Source organism: Orcinus orca, chromosome 18 (assembly GCF_937001465.1).
Source record: "Orcinus orca chromosome 18, mOrcOrc1.1, whole genome shotgun sequence".
Classification (NCBI taxonomy): Eukaryota; Metazoa; Chordata; class Mammalia; order Artiodactyla; family Delphinidae; genus Orcinus; species Orcinus orca.
Window position 1 is genome coordinate 75,929,359 of NC_064576.1, and position 22,581 is coordinate 75,951,939.

General features: G+C 42.3%; 1 protein-coding gene across 7 annotated transcripts in view; it reads right to left on the minus strand.

The window, feature by feature from the left end:
- TNFRSF19 (TNF receptor superfamily member 19) overlaps window positions 1-22,581 on the minus strand; it is a 158,443-nt gene that overhangs the window by 134,600 nt on the left and 1,262 nt on the right. Inside the window, exons 1-3 of one of the 7 annotated variants that reach the window (XM_049701312.1) lie at window positions 15,265-16,873; window positions 5,154-5,256; window positions 2,641-2,751 (exon numbers count right to left, since the gene is read on the minus strand). In XM_049701312.1, the coding sequence (XP_049557269.1) occupies window positions 2,641-2,751; window positions 5,154-5,256; window positions 15,265-15,485 (435 nt within the window). In that variant the 5' untranslated portion in view covers window positions 15,486-16,873. Of the gene's footprint in view, window positions 1-2,640; window positions 2,752-4,528; window positions 4,746-5,153; window positions 5,257-15,264; window positions 16,877-22,581 lie in introns of those variants that run through there. The other 6 variants (XM_049701315.1, XM_049701311.1, XM_033409449.2 and 3 more) reach the window with 6 other exon arrangements.

Below are 22,581 nucleotides of genomic sequence, written 5' to 3' on the forward strand. Positions count from 1 at the left end.
ATCTGCTTCATTACAAATTAACAGGTAACCCCCCCAATGATATAGTTAGTATTCCAAGCAACAAGCAAATAGACTATTTATAAATGTAGTTATCTAACAATTTAACAAAAACTTAGTCTCAGTGAAAAGAAGAAATTTTGCCTTGATTTGCAAAGCTTGGAAGTGACAATTAACCAGTTGAACATACTTGTTGATTTAAGTGATTTATCTGATTTTAATATACTCAGAACTTACTCTTCTTTCCTTTGAAAGATGTATGTTCTTGCTAAAAATTTAATAAAGGCAGCCTGGAAGGAAGAAACTGCAAATTCATGAGTGGACAGTTTAGAAACTTCCAGCTCCAAAGTAATTGTTTATAAAAAACTCACATCCTTTGCCTTGATTAATTAACTAGAAAATAAAAATGTATTTTTACTTCCATAGGTGTATTTGACTCCTTTGCCTTTCTTATGTTTTACATTTTAGACCCTGAGCGAGGCTCACTTGCTAATTTTGTTTACTAAGAGCTAAAACCAAGCTAAAAGACTTGGCAAAACATTATTTGCAACACACAATCACACATTCATTAACTTTTATATTACTAGATTTAACTGTCACCTTTTTTTCCAAAACGTATCCGAGGCTGACAGATTCGTCCACTCCTTGAGCAAAGATTCGCTAAGTGTCTGTTACAAGGAGCTGAGCGGTCTGTTTAGACAGTGAGGGTGAAAGCTGAGGGGTTGCCTGCCTGCAGGGTGGACACCTCAGGACAGGCAGGAACACGCTCTACATTTGTAAGTTTGTGCTTCTGAGTGGGTCCTGAGAATCTAATATTTCAGTGGCGTTGTTACCTTTACTTTTACTCTTTCTCACTCAATGTTTTGTCCTGGTCTTTTTTTGATGAGGAAAATGATCATAAATATTAATAACTAAAATAAGTACACACAGGCAGAGTTATTCAGATTGTTCCCTTTTGGTTGCTCCAGTAAAGTTGGACAGCTACTGCAATACTTGGGGAAAATTACTACCTAATGAAAAATACTTCTTATGGATATCTGTGGGAAATTATGAAATACAGAAACTGTTATCAGATAATCTCAGAGGATGGATTTAAAAAAAAACACTGCGAGCTGATAGAACCTCCATCTTCATTCTCTAGATAAAGGATGAAGGTTAGGGAGCAATTCCTTAGAAGTGATTCACTCATCTCTTCGAATCTATGATTCATTCATATTTTCACAGAGATTTACAAAAGAACTCTGAGGGGTAGAAACATCACTGTTTTCCTCGCGGGCACAATCGCATTCTTAACTACTTCGTTGACAGATCCTAGATATGCAGCCCTCCTGTTATAAAGGACCTTTTTACATCCAACAGAGCAAAACCTATGTCTGAAAACTCATGTTACTACAATCCACAGGGATTTAAAAAACATCGGCCAGGGGGCTTCAGCAACTAGACGCCGCAGAGTTCAAAATTCAGCCAGTTCCTTCCAAGCGGATGGCACAAGAAGCTGAAAGCCGACATATTAAACACAACACCCAGAGAGGCCATCCACCAGGAATCGCTTGTGGAATGCATAATTCTTTGTTTCCTGCTGTTTGCAGACCATCGATCAAAAATCTATGAATGACAAGACTCAAATTCAGAGAACAGCAGACTGTAGGGGAAAGGACTTCTCTTTGAAAAGTCACTTAAAATAAAAAGACACATCTTTTGTTCCTTTTCTAACAGGAAGACCTTGGTGCATTCTTTAGAACAAAACGATACATCAATTGTCCACAACTGGTAACGTCTTCAAAGGTCAGAAAATAAAGCAAATGCATGTGCGGCTCTGAACATGCTCACAGCAAAGTGCCCAGGAACACCCAGAACTCTGAATCCACCCAGCTGGAACACAGCTGCTTCACAAGCAGTGGTGAGGATGAATACATTGAAGATGCTCCTGGGAGTAGCATATACTCAAAGTGGGAAAATTAATAATCATACTGGCACTGTCAAAGGAATGTTCCAGACCCTGGCCTGGAAAAGAACTGCGACCTTGGAGCCTGGTTACTTAAGACACTGCTGGGGCTCTGTTTTTCTTGACTAGTAATTGTAACCTTAATTTTAAGAAAAAGAAGGCCCAGTAAATAGTATTATTACCATTTTCTGTTATCAATGCTTTATTTATAAATCTTTAGTAGAATGCTGATTCTTTTTAATTAGAGCAAATAAACCTTAATGATTCTATTCTTTTTTAAAATTTATTTTATTGAAGTATAGTTGACTTACAATGTTCTGCTAATTTCTGCTGTACAGCAAAGTGATGCCATTATTCGTATACTTTTTCATTACAGTTTATCACAGGTCACTGAATAATTCCCTGTACTATACAGTAGGACCTTGTTGTTTAATGATTCTATTCTTTCAATAAAATACAATAAACACTAAATTATACACAACAATGACATTTATTGAATTACGGTTATTAGAATCTATTTCTTTTATCTCAGTAAGACACATGAATCGAATGTATTGAAAAGGGAATTGTGCAATATTTGGCTAAAGGGACGTGACAAACCAAGAAATCTTCACTAGTCATTAACTGAAAGAATTTAGCTGAAAAGAACGCATTTTAAAGACAGAGATCTACAACTTTCCCACACACCCGACAGTTACCTTGGACAACTCCATGCCTGGCCCACACTGCTTGCAGAGAACACAATTTCCTGACTGATTCCTGAATTCCTGTTGTCCACAGTCTCCTGTTTCACAGATCACTCTACGTGCCTGAAATAAATGTTTCACAACACGTTATCTTAAGGGAAGTTAATTCTATTTCTCACAAAAAAGGACTAGTATCTTCAGTGTTATTCGCATAATCACTGAATGTAAACATTAGTTCAGAGTGAGGCCAACTCAGTTTTCACTTCAGGAAGAATAACCACTTTCTGGAAAAGTCAGTGGAACAATTAAATCAACAAGCCTGATTCCTCTCTGTATGCTTTGAACGAGAGCTCTCTTTTTCTGGATTTAACTGCTATCTTCTTCTGACACTTTTCTGAGTACCCAAGGTAAAAACAGGTAGAAACTGCTCTCTTTTCTAAGTAAGAAGATGTATAAAAGAACAGTTATGCAGAGACCGAGGTCCTTTTGCAACCTGAAAAAGTCTGAATTCAAGAATTATATTTTTGCTCTTTAAGAAAACATATTCACCCATAATGAGTTGAATAACTAAGTAAATGGAATACAAATACTAGTCCCAAGAGCTCTGCTATTATCCTTTAGACATATCTGATACCCAGCTTTGATGCAGAAGTTTTTCAGCTGAATTCCATTTACTTAGAGTTCATCATTCAAAAAATTCTGACAATCGTGACATCAGTAAAATTCCTGATAATGATGAAAATAACAATGGCCCAATTCTCTGAATGCTTCAGAGTAAAAGCGTCATGTAAACATGAACTTACTTTCCTACTGACTGCCATTTTGCCACTTAAATTGGACCTAATAATATACTTTTTTTAAAAATTAAAGTATAGTTGATTTACAATGTTATGTTAATTTCTGCTGCCCAGCAAATTGATTCAGTTATACATATATATACATTATTTTTCATATTCTTTTCCATTATGGTTTATCTCCAGATATTGAAAATAGTTCCCTGTGCTATATAGTAGGACCTTGTTGTTTATCCATCCTATATGTAATAGTTTGCATCTGCTGACCCCAAACTCCTAATCCATCCCTCCCCCATTCCCTCCCCCTTGGCAACCACAAGTCTGTTCTCTATGTCCTAACAATAAACTTTGGTTCACAGCATAGGACTTAAATGCAAAGATTATCTGCTTTGCAAAAACAAAGGTTGTAAGTCATTTTCAAGATATAGTCTTTATTTCTTATTTTACCTAAAAATGTAAGTTCATCACATACACACCATCCTACAAAAGTGTGTATATCTGCTTCTTAACAGATGGTATTTCATTAAAAATGTTGATATTAACAGAATCTCAGACTGGTGACAACATTCAGTTCAAACTCTTACATCAAGCAGGGACTCCCTCAGTAACATTCCTGACTATTGACACAATTTTGTTTCCCTAAAGGAAAACTGAGAACCTTAGGAAGCACTGGGGGAACAGAGGCTGGTGTGTGTCATGTCCACGGCACAAGTGCACAGAAATGGTTTTTGATGGTTATAACAATGGGAGGTTATTCAGTACAAACTGTCTCCACCTTGGAGCAAGTATCTATAATGAAGTCAGCCAACCTCCTTAAATAAAATCACAGCCTTAACCTCTAGAGCAGGCAGGAGGGAGAATCCAAGGTGGGGTTCAAGACCAAACCATGATTTGGGGCTAAAGGTCTAGTAATCACCTCCCACCTTTCTTAACCCTCATTAACAACCAATCTTAGAGGAGTTTGGTTTTATTTAAAGGAGAGAGGAGATTCCCCTCCACCACAAAGACGCTGCATCGCTTTGAGAAAGAAATGCCACAGCTTCTCTTGTGGACCATTTCTTCCAACGTTTAACAACCTCAACTCAAGGAAGGGATGTTTTCCTTACATCTATCTGCATGTCAGACTCCAATCGGACCCCATTTCCTCTTCCTTTGTCTTCCAAGAAGACTTCAGGAACTGTCTTCAGTGTAAATAATTCTTTTTATATTTGTAGATCATGACTGCATCTCCAGATTAAATGTTTCAGTAATTCTTTTGAACACCTTCATAGATGTTTTGTGTTAAAACTTTCAAACATTACAATTCTCCATCTGTCTTTGATGCTTTTTGAAACCGAGAAGGATATATATAACTATGTAAAACAATAGCATTTAAGAAATGATTCCTAATTTTTCACAACCTGTGAAGTCGTGGGCTCCAATCTAGAATCTAAGGTCTTGTTAGGCTGTGCTGGGAGCGGCATCTGCCTACAAACTCGATGGAGCAACATTATCACGCAGCAACGAGCGATGCTGTGGTTTTATGATTTCATCTAGATTTAAATAAAGAATTGCGACCATTGTTACACAAGTCAAGACCCAACAGCAACCTTTGACTTATTAATTATATGCAACAATGATAAAATGAATTTGAAAGAAAATTTTAAGATATGGGGTTAGAAATAGAAAATAGATTGGGTACTAGTTCTATGAATTCTTTCCCCACATTATGAAAGTAAAGAGCTGACTTACCAAACAGGCTAGTAAAACTACAACCGTGAAAAATGCTTTCTGTTGTTCTAGTAGCACTTTGAAAGCCATTGCTCTCGTTAAATGTATTTCTGGTTGAAGAGCTCTGAAAGATAAGAAGATACAGTTAACATTAATAACATGAGGGACTGCTTTCTGTATTTACTATACAATGTTACCATTTACTATATACACTAGTAAACCATAATATTATTTAGTATGTTAGTAAGACATAACACTATTTGTGTTTTAAAAGGAATCACCTTTTAAAAGGATACCACAGACAAGTACGATGTAATTCTTTACAAATTTAGGTTATGAGAATTGAAGCTTTGTCTGCCTACACAGTATATACAAAATTCCTGCTGGCTCTGAGTTCCCAGGCTACACGTGCCTTTGTTTTCTTTCTATCCAAGTCTCTACAGTGTCCAGTCGACTTCACCCAGCAGAGAAGCACATTCAAACTGTGACTTATAGAAACCTTCCATTTATACGGGTTTAGTCATACAGGATGATAACAATGATAAAATAACAATTAACACATGCTAAGCACGCCATGCCAGGTACTGTTTTTAGCAGAACTCATTTCATCTTCACAACTACTCTAGAAGGTGGATACTGTCATTATCCCCGTTTTAGAGATGGGGAGACTGAGGCTCAGAGAGGCCTGAGTCACTTGCCCAAGGTCACATCACCAGTGAGAGGCAGAGCTGGATGCAAACCCAGGTGGGTGGCTCCAATGTCCCCGTGTCACATACACCTGAAAACAACCTGCTCCGTTTAATAAAAACTGTGTGCTTGGGTATTGGGCCTTCAGCTCCACTAAGAAGCAGAAATAGCTAACATCTGGCATTTGTGAGCTCTTCCCCAAACCAGTGCAGTGCAAATCATCTATGAGCAGAAAAATGAGCATTTGTTTAAAACCATCTAAAAATCATTTACAAGTGATGAATTGGAGGCAGTATCCTGACGTTTCAAGAAAAGATAAACTAAGCCTCTTTTTCTTTACCAGGAATGATCGAAAACGTAGAAATGAATCTGTTTTGTTTTGTTTTACAGATTCACTCAATGTCAAGAGAAGAGATTTATTTGAAAATGTTTAAAAGGTGAAGACTCACCTGGTTGCTCCATTGATCTGACAGAGAAAAAATGGTTCCGTTTCTCTTTAACAGAAACCCAGAGCAGATAACCTGACTAATTGGAAAGAAACCAGAGCAGAGAACCAGAACCAAAGAGCTCAAGAAAAACAGCAACAATAACAAGAAAGGAAGCGGGCTGAGCAGGCTGCTGTCCTAACCGTGGACCAAGCAGCCAGCCAGGGGCGTACCCCTCCCCCGCCTGGAGACCAACCCAGGTGGTCATCCCAGCTGCCCCAGCAGCTCCAACCACCAGGGCAATGAAAAATCATTTTTAAGCTTGGCTGAATGAAAGACCCATTTTGAGTGAATTCAAACGGCTTTTTTTTTTTTTTTTTTTTTGCTTTTCCAGCTTCTTGGTCATAGCTTTTTTTCCCCTTGCATATCTCAAAATCATCCAGCAATTACCCAACCATGCAACCTGCTGCTGTGTAGACAAAGGATTGGGGTCAGAAGATAAAATCACATTCCCTGAAAGGTATGCTTTAGGCTATCTCTTACCCAGCAGGGTCTTCAATTTTTTTTAACGTGTTAATTTTTTTTAAGTAAAAAACATAAAATCTACATGGAAGTAAACTAATATGGAAAAGAGGGTATAAATACCAAAGCATTTACATAAAACATGAGAAATAAAGAGATCGATAGAGTCTGTCCATAATCGGTCGATAATCGAGCATCCGGTTTACACAGAAAACTCTCCTGGGATACGGTGCAGGTTACTGTGTGAGGCACACAAACACTGCAGCCTCTTCTTGGAAAGGCACGTCAATCTAGGAGTCATGGCGCTATGCTTCTGACTTTGTAAGATACACCCATTTTGTGTACAAAAATAAATATGCCAACATATTATCAATGGTTTAGGTTTATACTGTGGTGATCCAGGTGAATTTTTTACCCTCTTTACCCCAAAAAAATCTTTGCAGTGTAAATATTTCATTAGTAATGGAAAAAATATATGAATAGTGCTCTTGGGGCAAAAAAGGTAAGTAACATGATCCTTTTTGAAAGTTTATAAACTAAAAAAGATGATGAGATAAAAACCACATATACACTACCAAAAAAAAAGGAGAAAATTTGAACAAAGTGTACTATGATTTTTGCATCACAAAGATTTTGGGTCTTTTTTAGATGATAGGGTAGAAAAAAATTAATGGAACTAGATCCAATGTGCTGATTTGTCTTATCTTCCCAACACACATGCTAAATTGAGTAGTTTGAATGGGAAATACAAAAGGAGCATTGCTACACCTAAATTTCCAGGGGTCCAGGTGGGTTTGTCCCTGCAGTTTATCTTCTGAACTCCTCGGCCCGGCACCTATGCCCTGTACAATCTCACCCGCCGGCCTGCCGGTCCCATCACGGGTCACTGCTCTCATTGCCCGCCCAGCTCAGCCGTACCCCGATACCCACAGTTCTTCTGGACACCCGTGATCCTGCCCTCTTGGTCTGGACAGCCTTTCGCTTTTTGGGTCCCTCTGGGAACCAGCTCAACTATCACTCTGCTGAATGCGGTCCACAGCCAAGCAGAGTGAAGAGTGGTGCTCCCTGGGGTTCCACAGCCCTTTCCGCATCCATGGACAAGACCCATCACATTGCAGGTCAGTTTCACTCCCAGACTGAATGTTCCTTTAAAGCATTCAATTTTAGGATCACACCCAGAATTCTCTGTGTTCCCAGTGTCGAGCACAAACGTGCTCAGTGAACGCTTCCGGAATTAACTAAGTGAATGAAGAAGCACAAAACAATGAAAAATACATTGTGGGAAACACCTGACATTTGTTTGCACGTAATAGATCTAATTCTTCTGTGGTGAACAGGATAAAATAAACATTCTGTTTCAGATTTATATAAAATCTTATTGCCTGCTCAATGCATTCAATGCCTTAGATTAGGACACAGGATTAAATGATATAGTGACATATTTTTAAAAATCCTAATTGGCTTAAAATACGCAAGCAGCTCTTCACAGAAGATTTCTTACACTGGGAGCTGGGGATTGAACTGTGCCACTGAAATACGCCACTTCTGTTTTCTGTGGCTTCTTGTTTAACCTGGCTTTTTACACCAAGAGGCTGGGATGTAATTTAGACTTGGGTGGGTGATCCTGAGAGCCGTCAGGGTGATATAAAGGCCAAGTTCAAATAGTCTTCTGCAGGTAAACCCACCATAACCGAAAACAGCCTGGGCGTTATTGAGAATGGTCACAGGAAAATGGCAACCGGAACACCTGGGTTTTCAGTCCCATTTCTTAGCAAAGTCACTCTGAGACCACACACCTACAGAGACAAAAACAGACCCCTTTTCATGGGGTGAGCTGAGGGTCTGCTGAAATAATGCAGGTAAGATGCGTAGCCCAGGGCCCGGGACAGACTAAAAGCTCCTGGCTTTACCCACGGGAGAAGCTGATGTTGCCGTGGTTCCTGCTGTTCTCGGGAGCATCACCTACTAGCTGTGGACCTGACCCAAGTCTGTTTCCTTCTCTCTGAATTGGGCGTCGTGACAGTACCGCCTCCCGGACGGCTGTGAGGAATAAGTGAGCTTAACAGCTGGAAGACGTGACTGTTCCTGGCCCAGAATAAGTGCTCAATACTCATTAGCAATGGTGGCCGCCACTGTTAGTGATATTATCCTTGAGGAGAAAATGGTCCAGTGCGTGTGACAGTCCCTGAAGGCTGCAACCTTCTGGACAAATGTGGGACATGATGCAGACAGTCGTAATCGAGGGGCAGGTAGCGTTTCAGGCCTCTGGACTGAGGCTGCAGAAAGCGTTCGAAGACTGAGAACAGGGTCAGTGTGAACTTAGCATTCATGGTATCAAGTGCTGTGTCAGTGCTTCAGAAGAAGTACAGCTTCTTTCCTTACTACCTACCCTCTAAAGGAGATCTTTATCCCCACACGATGGGGAGAACGCGGAGGGCCGAAGGACACACGTACTAGAAACAGTGGAAACCAAAGCAAATTCACACTTGGTGACCCCGAGGCAGGGCCCTGGCGCTCTGCCAGCTTGACTAAGGGCTGTACCCTCCACGCTGAGCATCCAAGTCCCTTCCACTTAGCACAGTAGGACTACATCCAACTGGTCAACACGAACAAAGCTATGTAACCACGTAACATGCTGAACGAACACCAACTCTGATGAAGCGGTTATTAGGTGCCTGAAAGGAGGTGATGCCACCTGGGGGAGGACGCCGCACAGGTGTGCTTTGCAGGGACTCCCAGCTAAGCAGGGCTGCGAAGACTTTTCATGCCACCTGGCCACAGACTGTTTAGAAATAAACAATTTAGCCCTCGCAGTGTTATAAGCGTGACCTTGAATTTCCTGGAAACAAATGAAATACCTTATGAAATGCTCTGGCATTCATAAAAAGAAGGAAAAGTTAATGAAATAACAAGCATTTAAGTAATAATATTTAAAATAAAAACAAGGCCATAAAAAGGTATTTACTGAAATTGCTTTTAACTTCTGGGTCTGGCCAAGGTAAAGAAATGCTTTTATAGATGGAATTCCGGGTTCTGTTTATTTGGGGGAGGGGTGGTCAAGCACAAGATACACACATTATGAGATTATGTACGATGGGCCCACAAGGGTTTTCACAGTTTGCCTAAATATCAGGAGAAGACCAAGGATGCTGGTTTACAGGAATCTAGGTGTGTGGCATTCCTGCCTCACCATCTGCTCTACAGCAAATGCAAGCAGGTGTCAGGAGAACCAGGCAAGCAAAAAAGAAGAGGTGGGAGCCCAAAGCACAGAGCTGGCAAACACTCTGTTAGGCGGCAGAGAAAGTGGCTGCTTACCAAGTTAACCTGCTTAGCCTGCGCATCTGAATGAATGGTAACTAACAGGGAGGCGTCCTGATTGGCCAGCCTCTAGACGGGGTAAATCCAACAGATGCTGAAATGAAGTGCAGCCCCCTTCCCTTCCTCGTCCAGATCCTGAAGACCTGGGCTGGTGCATCACCAGGCAAAGCTCAGGGTTTCTGGGAGCAGCTGCGGAGGGGCAGCCCCCTGGATCTGAACCACAGTGGCGGCTTCAACCTGCAGGTCCCTCCACTGCCGCCCCGTCTTTTGCCTTGGGGCTCTCCTATACTCTGTGCCTCACCTACCATGCCTTCCCTAAATCTGTCAAACCGGGATCTCCCTACATCTGGCACAGGAACCCTCCTTGGTGCTTCCGTAGCACCCTGGATATCTCTCTGTCTCACAGGATGATTATCTGGCTCCTTCTCTCTCTTTGTAGCTCTTGTGTTGCATCTTGCCAGGATGCATCGTTTCCTTCTGTCAGTACAGCACTTAATTTTAAAAGTAAGTTTTCAATGGGCTTCCCTGGTGGTGCAGTGGTTGAGAGTCTGCCTGCCGATGCAGGGGACACGGGTTCGTGCCCCGGTCCGGGAAGATCCCACATGCCGCGGAGCGGCTGGGCCCGTGAGCCATGGCCTCTGAGCCTGCGCGTCCGGAGCCTGTGCTCCACAATGGGAGAGGCCACAACAGTGAGAGGCCCGCGTACCGCAAAAAAAAAAAAAAAAAAAATCAAGTTTTCAATATTAAAAAGGAAGCATTTTCCTGAAAAATTAGAAAGCCTGGCATCCGTGAGTCCCACATTAAGGCAACATGAGCTACAGCTGAGCATCTGTTGTCCCATCCACAGAAGAACACAGGCGTCTGGTGCTCCAGTCTCTACTCCTCCCTATTGTCACAGGGGGCAACCTTCCTTCATTCATCATCAACCAAGCCGTCTGAGTTTACCATCAGTTAGGGTCTGAGGACTTCATGACAAGAACTGCGATTTCCCTCTAGAACGGTAACTCACCCAAAATACGTGCCCAACGTATGCTGAAGAAATGAAGAAATTCACTAGCTAGGGATAACATTTTTACTCTTAGGGCTGTTGTAAGGGATGAAATAATATAGGGGAAAATGTGTGCGAGCACAGCTTGAGCTTGAACTGTAAGTGTTGGCGGTAGCACACAATTCAGGTGAGGACCCCATTTCTGAATATAGGTCTATAATATCAACAAAGATCACCAAGGAGGAAGATCTGGTATGTATCTTTCTAATTTTAACAATTCAGTAACCTTTTTGAGAATAGTCTTTATTTGTGATCTTATAAATGACCAAAATATATGAACCTGAAATAATTCCAAAAATCTGGATAATTCGTTTCACAATAAGTTGCTTAATTTTCTTTTCTTTTCCCCCCATCCCTTCGAAGCCATTTGATTTATCATCCAGCACACAGGGCATGCAACATGTAAACATTTTCATCTAGCAGAACTGTATGAACATTAGGTCATGAAGCTACAACCAACTCATACATTTTTCCAATATGCAATAAGCTGAAATATTTTTAAAGAAATCAACATTAAAGTACACTGGCAGGCTTACAATTTATAAAATCAGCACTGAAATGACGCCAATGCCACACATAGAGCCTTTTACATTTAATGGTGGAACAGAATCATAAATGGCCGAGAATAATGTCAGTCCCATATGTGAAAATAATAAAAAATTAATTTTCTTTTTTTTAACATCTTTATTGGGGTATAATTGCTTTACAATGGTGTGTTAGTTTCTGCTTTATAACAAAGTGAATCAGCTATACATATACATATGTCCCCATATCTCTTCCCTCTTGCGTCTCCCTCCCACCCTCCCTATCCCACCCCTCCAGGTGGTCACAAAACACCGAGCTGATCTCCCTGTGCTATGCGGCTGCTTCCCACTAGCTATCTACCTTACGTTAAAAAATTAATTAGAAATTTAGGGTACTGCTATTTCCAAACGGGGCAATAACCCCTAGCCTCTAGCTGTTCTTTATCTCTGCCTTCAATTTCACTATATCCTGAAAATTGTTCTTCCTACACAGTAGGGTTGGCATCCCTTTTTGTAGCCTAGGAAGCTCACGAAGGTATGCGGTAATAAAAATATACATATTATTGTTGGCTGGGAAATGAGAATGATTTCCCTTTTCAAGTCTAGAAATATCTTCTACTAAAAACTCTACAAGCTTTAAAATGTTCTGTTGCCAAATACAATATCTTCTATTCCTCCAAAGTTCAAAAACATTAGGGGCCAGTCACTGTCAGGCTCCTATAATTTTTTTCAACAGAACTTAACCTAGGATATGGTTTTTTGAGACTAATTCTTTTCATTTCTCTGAGTTGTAGGTGCTGTCATTCTTGCTTTAGGAAAATCAGTCAGAGTGTTCTCAGAATGTTCAATCAACAAGCGTCTTGTAACTAATGTACTCTTCCCCCAATTCACAAATGTTTCTCAATCCTAAAATACAAATAGGACAATTGTAGCATCAAGGTCTGAGGGGACCCCAAACATTGACACAATATATTCTAGAGAATTGTGCATAATAATGTCTACAACACAGCTGTTAAAATTTTTATTTTAGAAGCCTGGATAGATTCCAAAGTCCTTCTTTGTAACATGTGTAGTGTTCTCCATTATAAGAGGCCTCCATTCTTTTAGAATTTCCTCAGATTAGAGCCATCCGAGCAGACAGAGGGGAAGAGTTGGCTGAATAACATCTAATCTTGAGGTGGACAAGCTCCTTTGTCTTATATAATTGCTGAGGTTGGTTGTTCTCTTTTTAAAAACCCAGGTCTTAAAACGTCAATTTAAAAGGTACCTATTCTGTGATGTGTGGACTAGACGATAACCCAATACTGTTTAAACATCTTACTTTTAAATGTAAACATTTGAGACAGATAAAATACGATGAATGAATTCACTGCTCAGCCGGTAAATCATGAAAGGAAACTGCGTTTCCACTGCTTGACTGTTCTTTTTCTTCAGCCAGAAGGTCATTTTAGACAGGCTCTGACCATTTAAGAATCCGCTGCCATGAGACAAACGCCTTGAACTGTTTAACTTTTCCTGGCTCCCCTATCCCATAAGCAGCTGTCTCTTTATTTGGGGTGTACATTTATTCGAGGTGGGTATTCTTATTCAACCTGTTGTCAACAGACAGAGCATGCTGGCCTTTTCCAGATTTTTAAATGCTTGACTTTAAATATTGATTCATCAGATTTAAGAGGACTTGGCTTTCTTCATTAAAGATGCCTTCAGTTTTTTGTGCTGTGTTATATTTTGAATGGTTGAACTGGTTGCAGAGGATTGGGTTAAGCTTGGGTTCAGAGATTTAAATAGGTGAAAAAGGAGAAGAATATTCTCCTCATGTTAGCAGAATTCCTCACTTAGGTTTCAAATGTCCCCAACATACCCTGGATTCACATATTAGAGCTACAACTAGTAAATTAAATGAACATATTAAGCACAGCATGTGATTATTACATGTATGTACAAACACATTATATATAAATTAAATTTGATGACCATCTAAAGTAAAAAAAAATTTTTTTTTCTGTTCTTTTAAAAAGCCTCTTCAAGGTTACTTAAATTTAGCAGTGTTCCTTATTCAAGTCTTCTGGATAGGAAAGGCACTTTACACTGCAATTTCAAGTGCATAAAACGTCTTCCTATGTCCTTACCTTTCAAATTCAAAATCCAGCCTGGACTCAGAGCCTAAAAATACTCCCATCAAAGAAACAAATAACTTCCATGAATGTCCCAGAAAATGCTAACACAACATCCTAGAGCTAGCACTTAGTATGGAAAAACATTCCCAAGTTAATAAAGCCATGTGGCCTCAGTAACAAAGTAGATGTCATGAGACACTTCCATGGGTTAAAAAGGAACAAACATAGAGCTCATGATAATGCACTATGTATTCACGTCAAGGCAGTATTTTCAAAATGAAATTGCATTTCTGTGTTTTGTATTATCCTCAAACCTTAATAAATATTATGCGAAGAAAAACTTTTTAAGTACCGACATCTCTGTGAACAACTGTCAAAAACTGTCTTTCAGGGAAGGACTCTATTCTCACCCCCTCTAGTCAGGTATGTTTAAATTAGATAATAAGCCGTGCTTGAAATAAACATGCTTTTAAACTACACCTAAGGTGAAGCTGTACAACAGAAAACATATGGAGTAAATCCTGAGCGAATGCAATATAATCTTCCCTTTTGCATACAAGTATCTGGTCATGAAATAACAACATATTAAAATAAATCCTTCTGTTTGCGGAAGTCATGTTTAACAATAACTGTTTCCTGTTTATATAAAGAAATCGTCTTCTAGTAAAGGAAAACTGTCATTGGAGTAAAAACCACCCATTCATAAGTAGTTTGTTAAACTGTTTCAATTAAAGAAATACCGAACAACGCTTATGTTTTTTCGTTGTTTGCAAATTGAGTCCTTTTATTAAAATGCAAAAAAAAAAAAAAAAGTGACCTGGATTTCTTACAATGGTAACTGCAGGTTTGACGCATAGTTCGCTACCATCAAAACATATCGCTGTATTTAGATGCTTCCAAACGTCATCCTCAAGAGTGTATGAGCTAAATTTCTGTTCCATGAAATGGCATGAGACCCTTGACCAGGGCTGTGAGAGCGGCCCTTCCCATCACTGTGTCTACGGGCTGCTGGCACATCCTCCGAGTGCCCTCCCTTCCCCTCCCCAGCTCCCTCCGGCCCGGCCGGCCTGCAGACCGCTTCCCGCCAGGACGGGCTGGAGCGCCCCCGTCCAGGCCCCGGGAGAGACTCGCGCACACACTTACACACTCACGCACACACTTACACACTCACGCACCTTCGTCTACATGCAGTCTTTCTATTTACAAGATCCCTGCACAGCGGGGCTCAGCGCGGCCACTCCCGTCGCCCACGGGGGCCGGGAGGTGCTCACACCCTCCGCTGCCTCCAGCTGCAGCATCTCGGTGGCTTTGCTGTCAGCCTTCCCGGGAGTCGCCTCCGCCGGCCCTGTCCTCCCGCCCCCTACTCTGCACGCGAGCAGCCCAGGCCGGCGCCCCCTCCCTCCACCCGCAGCTGCCTCCTCTCCGCGCGCGTCCCGTGCGGATCCGCCGCGCGGCGCGGCGCCACGGCCTCGGGGGCGGCGAGGCACTTACCTTCCCGGGTGCCTGGAGGCTGCTCCGCAGGTCTCGGCGGCGATCTCACGCTCCGGTACGCGCTGAACCGTGCTGAGCGCGCGGCACTCGGTGCGGAGCTGGGCCGGGGTCCCCTCCGCGCGCGCACACCCGGCACGTCCAGGCGCCGCGGGTCCGCGCTGCCCCGTAGCCCGGCAACGGCCACCGCCTCCGGCCCCGCCCACCTGGAGCCCCGCCCACATCGGAACCACCGCCCACCACCCACCCTCTGGGCTCCGGGCTGCGTCCCCGCAGTCCCCCGGGTGCCCCAGGCCGCGGTCCAGCCGCTGGTGGCCCCCGGGCTGCGGGAGCTGCTGACTGCATCCCGCTGGCGGACCTGGGTAGGAAGGAGGGGGCTCACCAAGACCACGGAGAGCGGGGCTGTGTCGGGGACCTGCCTGCGGCTAGGGGGACGCCTTCGCGTCCACCTGGACCTGTTTCCAGGCCTTTGTGCCTCTGCGCTGCCGGTGACCTTCTACCCCGCGCCCGCCTCTGCGCCAGGAAAGGCCCGGGAAACGATGTGACACGTGTGCGCGGCGAGTGCGAATCACCAGGACCCAGACCATCAGCCGCCTCGTCATTCGCAGATGCTTTTCCCGGCGGGTCCTCCCCATTTCGCTCGCCGGACACTGGCCTCCAGAGGTCAGGGTGCGTCCACCGCCTCGGCGCGGGCACAGCCCGGTCCGGCCCAGGCCCCCGGGGATCGTGGGCCGCGCAGGTCCGGGCTTCGTGCATCCACACGCGGCTCGAGGACGGTGTCGAGACTTCTCCACTTTGCGCGCTTACGAAGCAAGGCTAATGGTGCCCGCTCTACAGATTTAGTGGAAGGAGTAAAAGAACCATGTACAGAACAAATAGGTTTTCCGCACTACTATGCTGTAGAAATGTAAGCAATTGTCGTTCATCCGTCCAGTAAGTAAGTGGACAAACTTCCCCCCAACCCAAGAGACTGCGCACGCACCGCATTGGTGCAGGAGCGCCCACCACTTCCTGTGTTGGTTCTGATTTCCCCGGCACACCTGCACGTCTCTTTGAATGGAACCAAATCCCATGTTTCCTTTCTATACCGCAAGGCCCATGGTAGCGGTCAATAAATGTTTGTTGAGAGAATGAATAAGTTGTCACAGTTGGTAACCAATCCGCCCGTCTCATGACCCCGCACTGAGAACGGGGAATGCGCTACTAGGTACTTGTAAAAATTACATTAAAAATATCCTTCCAAGTGTCAGCCTCAAGGCTGTCATGGCCGGAACAGAAACCGCAATCACGACTTATTTTTAACCATTTACAAATGATACGCACTGTCCTACCTGAACGTCAAGGCGAGTGTGCCTGTCCCCAGCCTACCTGTCAGCTGTGATCTGGGACCACATCACAGCCCAAGGTTCCCTAACAAGCTCGCCCTTAGATGGAAGTGACCTATTTGTCTAATTAGACCTCACCTTCCCGAGGGCACAGCTTATTTTCTTCATAGCCCAGAGCCCGGCACACAGGGCATCCTCCGGCCACCGTGGTTAAGCTGACTTACTGCTGCTTCTCTGTTAAGGTCTCACACACTCACCCCTTCCTCCTCGTTTTCTCTTCATCCCACCACCCCGTCCACTGCCAAACAGGCCCTCCGCACCCTTCCCATGAATGCCCTGCCGTCAAACCTCCCTTCGAACCTCCCTCCCGGCTGCTCTGTTCCACCCGTCCTGCTTCCCCCTGCCTTTCATCATGGTCACTGTCCAATGAAAAGATTTACAAAGATTCCTCACCGTGAAGAATGGCTTCCAGTCAGGGATTTCCATGTTTGGGCTCCACCCACATCTCCAGCTCTATCTTTCCTGCCTCTAGACGGGACACTTGGAGTTCTGGCCAAACTGGTCTGTGTGCCTTGCCTCCTGTGTGCCCTGAACTTGCCCTTCCTTTGCGCCCCAAGCTTCCTCTTTATGCTGCCTCCCCTGAGTTGGTAAGGGACCAGTTCAGAAGCCACAGCTCCCAGGAGTCACGGCGAGGTCTGAGGCCTTTTTACCACAATGACAGCACCCTCCTGTCCGGAGTTCCTGTGACTTAGCTTTCTTCCTCAAGGACTTAAAAGGAGTCCTGCTTTCGAGAAGCAGCATATTTTGCTCAAACTTGCATCCCGATAGTATCAGACATTCACATGAATGTTCAGTAAGTGTTTTCTGAGAGGAATTTAATCTGCCAGTGCAGGAACTACTTTGTTTTTTCTCTGGCCTCCCTTTCTACTTAGAGACAGCGGCACAGTATGTAGTTCACTCACTCTTGCAGCATGTCATCTGTACGTGACTGCTCTTCCCCGTGAGCCCGCTGCTAGCTCTCTGCGGACAGATCCTATTAACATACACAGCCTTTGGCATCGCACATTTTGGCCTTGGAGGCCAACTGGCCGTTGGCTAGTTGCATGCCCTTGGAAAAGTTACTTGACCTTCCCAACTTTCTGTATCTTCTACCGTTGAAATAAGTTGTTTCATTGGTCGCTGTTAAATAAGATGCGGTATTTAAAGCGCTTGGCCCAGTGCCTGGCACACAGTAAGTGCTCATTAAATGGCAGCCACCGTTGGCAGGGCTGTACCTTTTGTCAGGCACACAACGCCAAGCATCAGAAATCGATAACTGAAATGGTATTCGACAGCGGAGAGCCATTGAACCTCTGCACTGTAGCTGTTAAGTGCCTCTTACTCTTTAAAGAAGAGGCCGCTTAAGTCAACAAATGCTCCCCACTTACCTCACTTTGAGTGTAAGTGACCTGGGGACAGTGTCTGAAGGAAGGAGGACACAGTGGTGGTACAAAAAGAATCATATGACTCCCAGGCTCTTTCAGAATGAAACCAATGCTTAGAATTAGGGCTGCAGGCATTCTCTCCCTTTAGAGCACTGACTATCATGAATGAATTGAAATTTTAGTGAAAAGGCTAAATTTTTCTTTTTTTTTTTGTCTGCTGTGGCTTGAGGGATCTCAGTTCCCCAACCAGGGATTGCGCCCAGGCCCATGGCAGTGACAGCCCCAAGTCTTAACCTCTGGACCACCAGCGAATTCCCTGAAAAAGCCAAATTCTTAGGAAGATCTCGGCAGAGGTGGTGTTTTTAAGACTATGTTATGGGTTGGTTTTCTGAAGCTAGTTTTAGCAATATCTAAGGTGATACGCAGTGTATCTGTTTAGAATGTATTCCTAAAAAAGTTGAACCAATGAAGTAACAAACTTCTTGAGAAAATAATTTCAGTGATAAGCTAGCTCACTGGAAGCAAAATTAATGGAAAATTGTTTGACTTTCTAGTAATTTCCACGTAAAGCACTATTTCATGGGAAAAAGGAATAGAAAGCAAGCTACACGAGACTCCTGAATTCTGTCCCTCTGTTCACAGTGCCTGGCACGTGGCAGGTACTCATTAAAAATTGGTTGAATGAATGAATAAATGGGGGGCCACAATCTCAAAGAGTTGTAAAGTTTGCCAAATATAGTTAAGAAAATAAGGGGGAAAATAACGAAGACCCAGCTATTTAACTAATTCCCAGCGCCCACTGCTGCCAACAGACTATCAGCCCAGGGCTGGGGCCTGATGGAGCCACTTGCCCAAGGTCACACACCAAGTTAATAACAAAACAGGATCCAAAATCCAGGCTTCCTGAACCCTAATATAACCATCACCGTACCACGAATGCTTAAATTAATACACATGAAAAGTCCAAGGAGGGTATTTATTTAGTTGATATAATGTCAAACTCATGACATTTATAGAGCAAATGTGCTATAAGTTGCAGCACTTGCACTGACCCTGGTGAGTTTATGACACTGCGTTGGCCAGACTCTTCTCATGTGTTTACTGAGAGGAGAAACGAGCCATTGACTCTCCTTCTCTGCTTCCCGATAAATACAGGGGACTCTTCCGCACGTGGCAGAATTAAGGAACAGGCTCGCAGGGCAGCAGCCAACGAGGCTAGGCCATAGGGCTGTCTAAGTACTGGGGACCATTAACAGGATGGGCAAAGCTCTACTTCTCAGAGCTCTTCTCACAAAGGGAGTGGGTTGTGTTGGAAGAAATGGTTTCATGAAGTCACTCAACACCCCCATCTCACCTCCCTCCACCTTCTCACCAGAGATCTAAGTCACAATGGATGATGCTAAAGTACTTCTCAATCGAAGGATGTGAGACTTGGTCACTTCAGAGTGGTGACTTCAGCAAGTGGGTGGATCTGCGGGGCAGCTTGGAGCAAAGCTGAATGGCTTGTGACAGTTGAGGAGGAATGAGGCATGGCCACCAGGGAGCCTCCTCCTGCCCCCCCTTTCATAGCACGTTCCTCTAAACGGTGCTGACATTTTAAAGAATCACTCTTTAAAGGCACACCAGTTTCTGAATGTTTCCAGGGTGCCTGGGACCAGTCCTGCCATCACAGGGAGTCTGACCAGCCAGACCAATGGTGGATGCTTGAGTGTGGTCCAGTCCTGAAGCAGAGGAAGAATGAATTACGTCCTGAGGTCCTTTATAGTTGAAGATTCTAGGCCAACTGATGGAAAACCCTATCAAAAAATTCTAATAGTGCTCATGAAATATACCAAAAGAAGGAAAGAAAGAAAAACAGAGCACGTTTTTGCCAAATTTTGGCTGTAATGTTTGCTAACAGTTAAGTTCAGCTGTATGTAATTCTTACAATAGAAGGAATTAACTGCCCAGCCCTAGAACAAAAGAACCCGAATTGCAATCAGATAGACTCTAGTGGTGCCACTTAACCAGCCCTGTGACCTGTGCACTTGTTATTTAATCCCTCCGAGCCTCACTTTTCTCATCTGTATAATTGGAATGACAAACTTAATTGCTGGAAATTTAAATGAGATGGTGTCCTGAAAAATACTGTCAGAGTGCCTTGCACACAAGAACTCAATAAATATTATTGAATTAATAACTAGCACATTAATAAATATTAGTGAATGTTACTAAGTAATAATCTGTAAAGCTTTATATGAAACCTTTATGAGGGTGATAAGACATGAGAGATATTTGGCCTTGAGAGCAGTGCATATGTGTAAAATTTATAGTCAATAAATAAATTTATTCACAAGAAATATATTCCTTTTTTTTTTCAAGAAAAAACCCAGAAGGAGTTAGTGAAAACATGTTCAAGGATTCTTAACATAATCAAATGTAATAGGGAATATATATCATGTACCAGCCCATATTGAATATGTAAACTGAAATCTCACAAAATCCCACTGGGAATCTCCCTGGAGGAACAGCAGCCTTTAATTAACTATTGAACTTTTCATGCACACCACTGACATCTTCTAAGAAAGTGTCAATTCCTTGGAAACACAAAAAGATGTGCATATAATGTCAAAAGATGTACATAATATATATATATGTGCACACACGTATATATACATACAAACACAGACACACGAATATATATAATTCCACATTGCATTGATATATTAAATTTTTGTGAAAATTATTTTAAATGTCATGGTAAACTATGTGTAGCAGTAATTGTGTTCAGACTGGTTAGAAATACGGAAGCAAAAGCAACTGTTGGAAGTCAGCAGACTAATCCAGTTGACTGACACATCTATCACAGAAACAAAAACTGCATAGCAGAAGGAAGTGGTTATCTTGATCTTTCAAACTGTTCTCCAGTCAGCAGTGCATTTGTTTTAGCAGGTGTTGGAAAATATCCATGGTGAACTGGGAAGGACACAGGACCAGGGCTTGGAAAACAGGCCATGTAACTTAGTTAAGAAAGTCAAGTGACTTTTCTGCAATCTCAGTTTCCTCATCTGTAAGATGGCTATAAAAATTCCACCCTGCTTATTTCAGGAGGATGATCTGATCCACTCCCTCATTTCCCATATGAGAACACTGGGGAGTGAAGCAAATCCCTTAAGGTCACATAGCTAATCAGTGACAGAATCAGGACTAGAAATAAGTCTTTTGAAGTCTTGGACTTTCTGCAGTAACAAAGCTGCCATTGAAGCAACAGATAGGAAAGTGCTTAAAAAATGTAATGTAAGCGTTCCGTTCAGTGGAAGTCTTATGGAGTATCCCCTCTTAAATCACAGTCAAGATCTTCAGGTGGAAATTCATTCAGAGACAGCTTTTGAGACTGTACCTGTACATTCAGCAATAGGCATCTTTCTTTTAAAATCAAATACAATCTGTTTCATTTCTCAACCAAGACACAAGAAGTAAACAATTAACTGAATTAATTCAGACACTGAAGTGAATTTTCAATGACTTGACTCGCCCAAGCTAGTTTTCTACAAAACCTAAATTAATCAGATAATTGCTAATTCTCCCTTTTGTTTTGTGTTGAAGGAAGTCTGTTTGTTAGAATGAACCTAGTAGCAGAATAAACAGTCATAAAAAAATTTTTTTAAGTCCCAAACATGAACTAAATGACGGAGTTCTTAAGCACACTATTTCTTTGGGCATCTTCTCCAGTCATTATCTTAAAAGTTTAATTTTCTTTATCCTAATGTGAACATTGCTACTGCTTTTGTGATTTAAAGAGGACTTTTTCAGCAAATAAATGAAAAAAATCAACCTAAGCTGATAATTCAGGATTTTGTGAACATGCTTTGTCACATTGTCAGTAGAACAAAAATTTAAATGCCTCTCTTGGCATGACTAAAAACAACAGTTAAATCTTTCAAATTCTCACCGACACATCTTAAAAATATAGTCAGTTTGGTATGGTTTTAAATAATCTCCACTTAACTGCTATCAGTTTTAAAATTAAGCAAACAATGCTAATTATCCTCCTTAGAATATCAAGAGGAAAGTTTAGAAAGTAATTTAATTAATTGGCTCTGAAAAATTAATTACACGTGAAATGAGACTCATTAGGCCCTTCCTGTCTCATCAGAATTTCAGACTAAAGAATAACCCATCTCTCTCATCACTTACACTTTCTCTGTGGTTCGGCTAGCATTAAAATAGACTATTGTGATGATAAATATCTTACCCCCCAAAATTAAGACCAGAATATTAAAATGAACTAATGTGAACATGGTGCTCTTACATTTCCACTGTATTTTCTTGCATCTCGATGTAAAGACTTCACTCTGTGTGCACGCGTGCACGCATTGTGATCACTGAATTGACAAAACAAGTTAACTTTCAAATTCAGCACAGCAATATATTTTGGTTTTGCCATGTTGAGCGTCAACTAAAGTGAAAATGTCGCTTAAAACTGTATGTAACATCATAACTGTTGATTACTCAGTTTTCATAAAGAGTTGGCAAATTTTAACTCACAACAGCTGTCACTACATTGAAAGTACATTTTAATTTAGGAATAG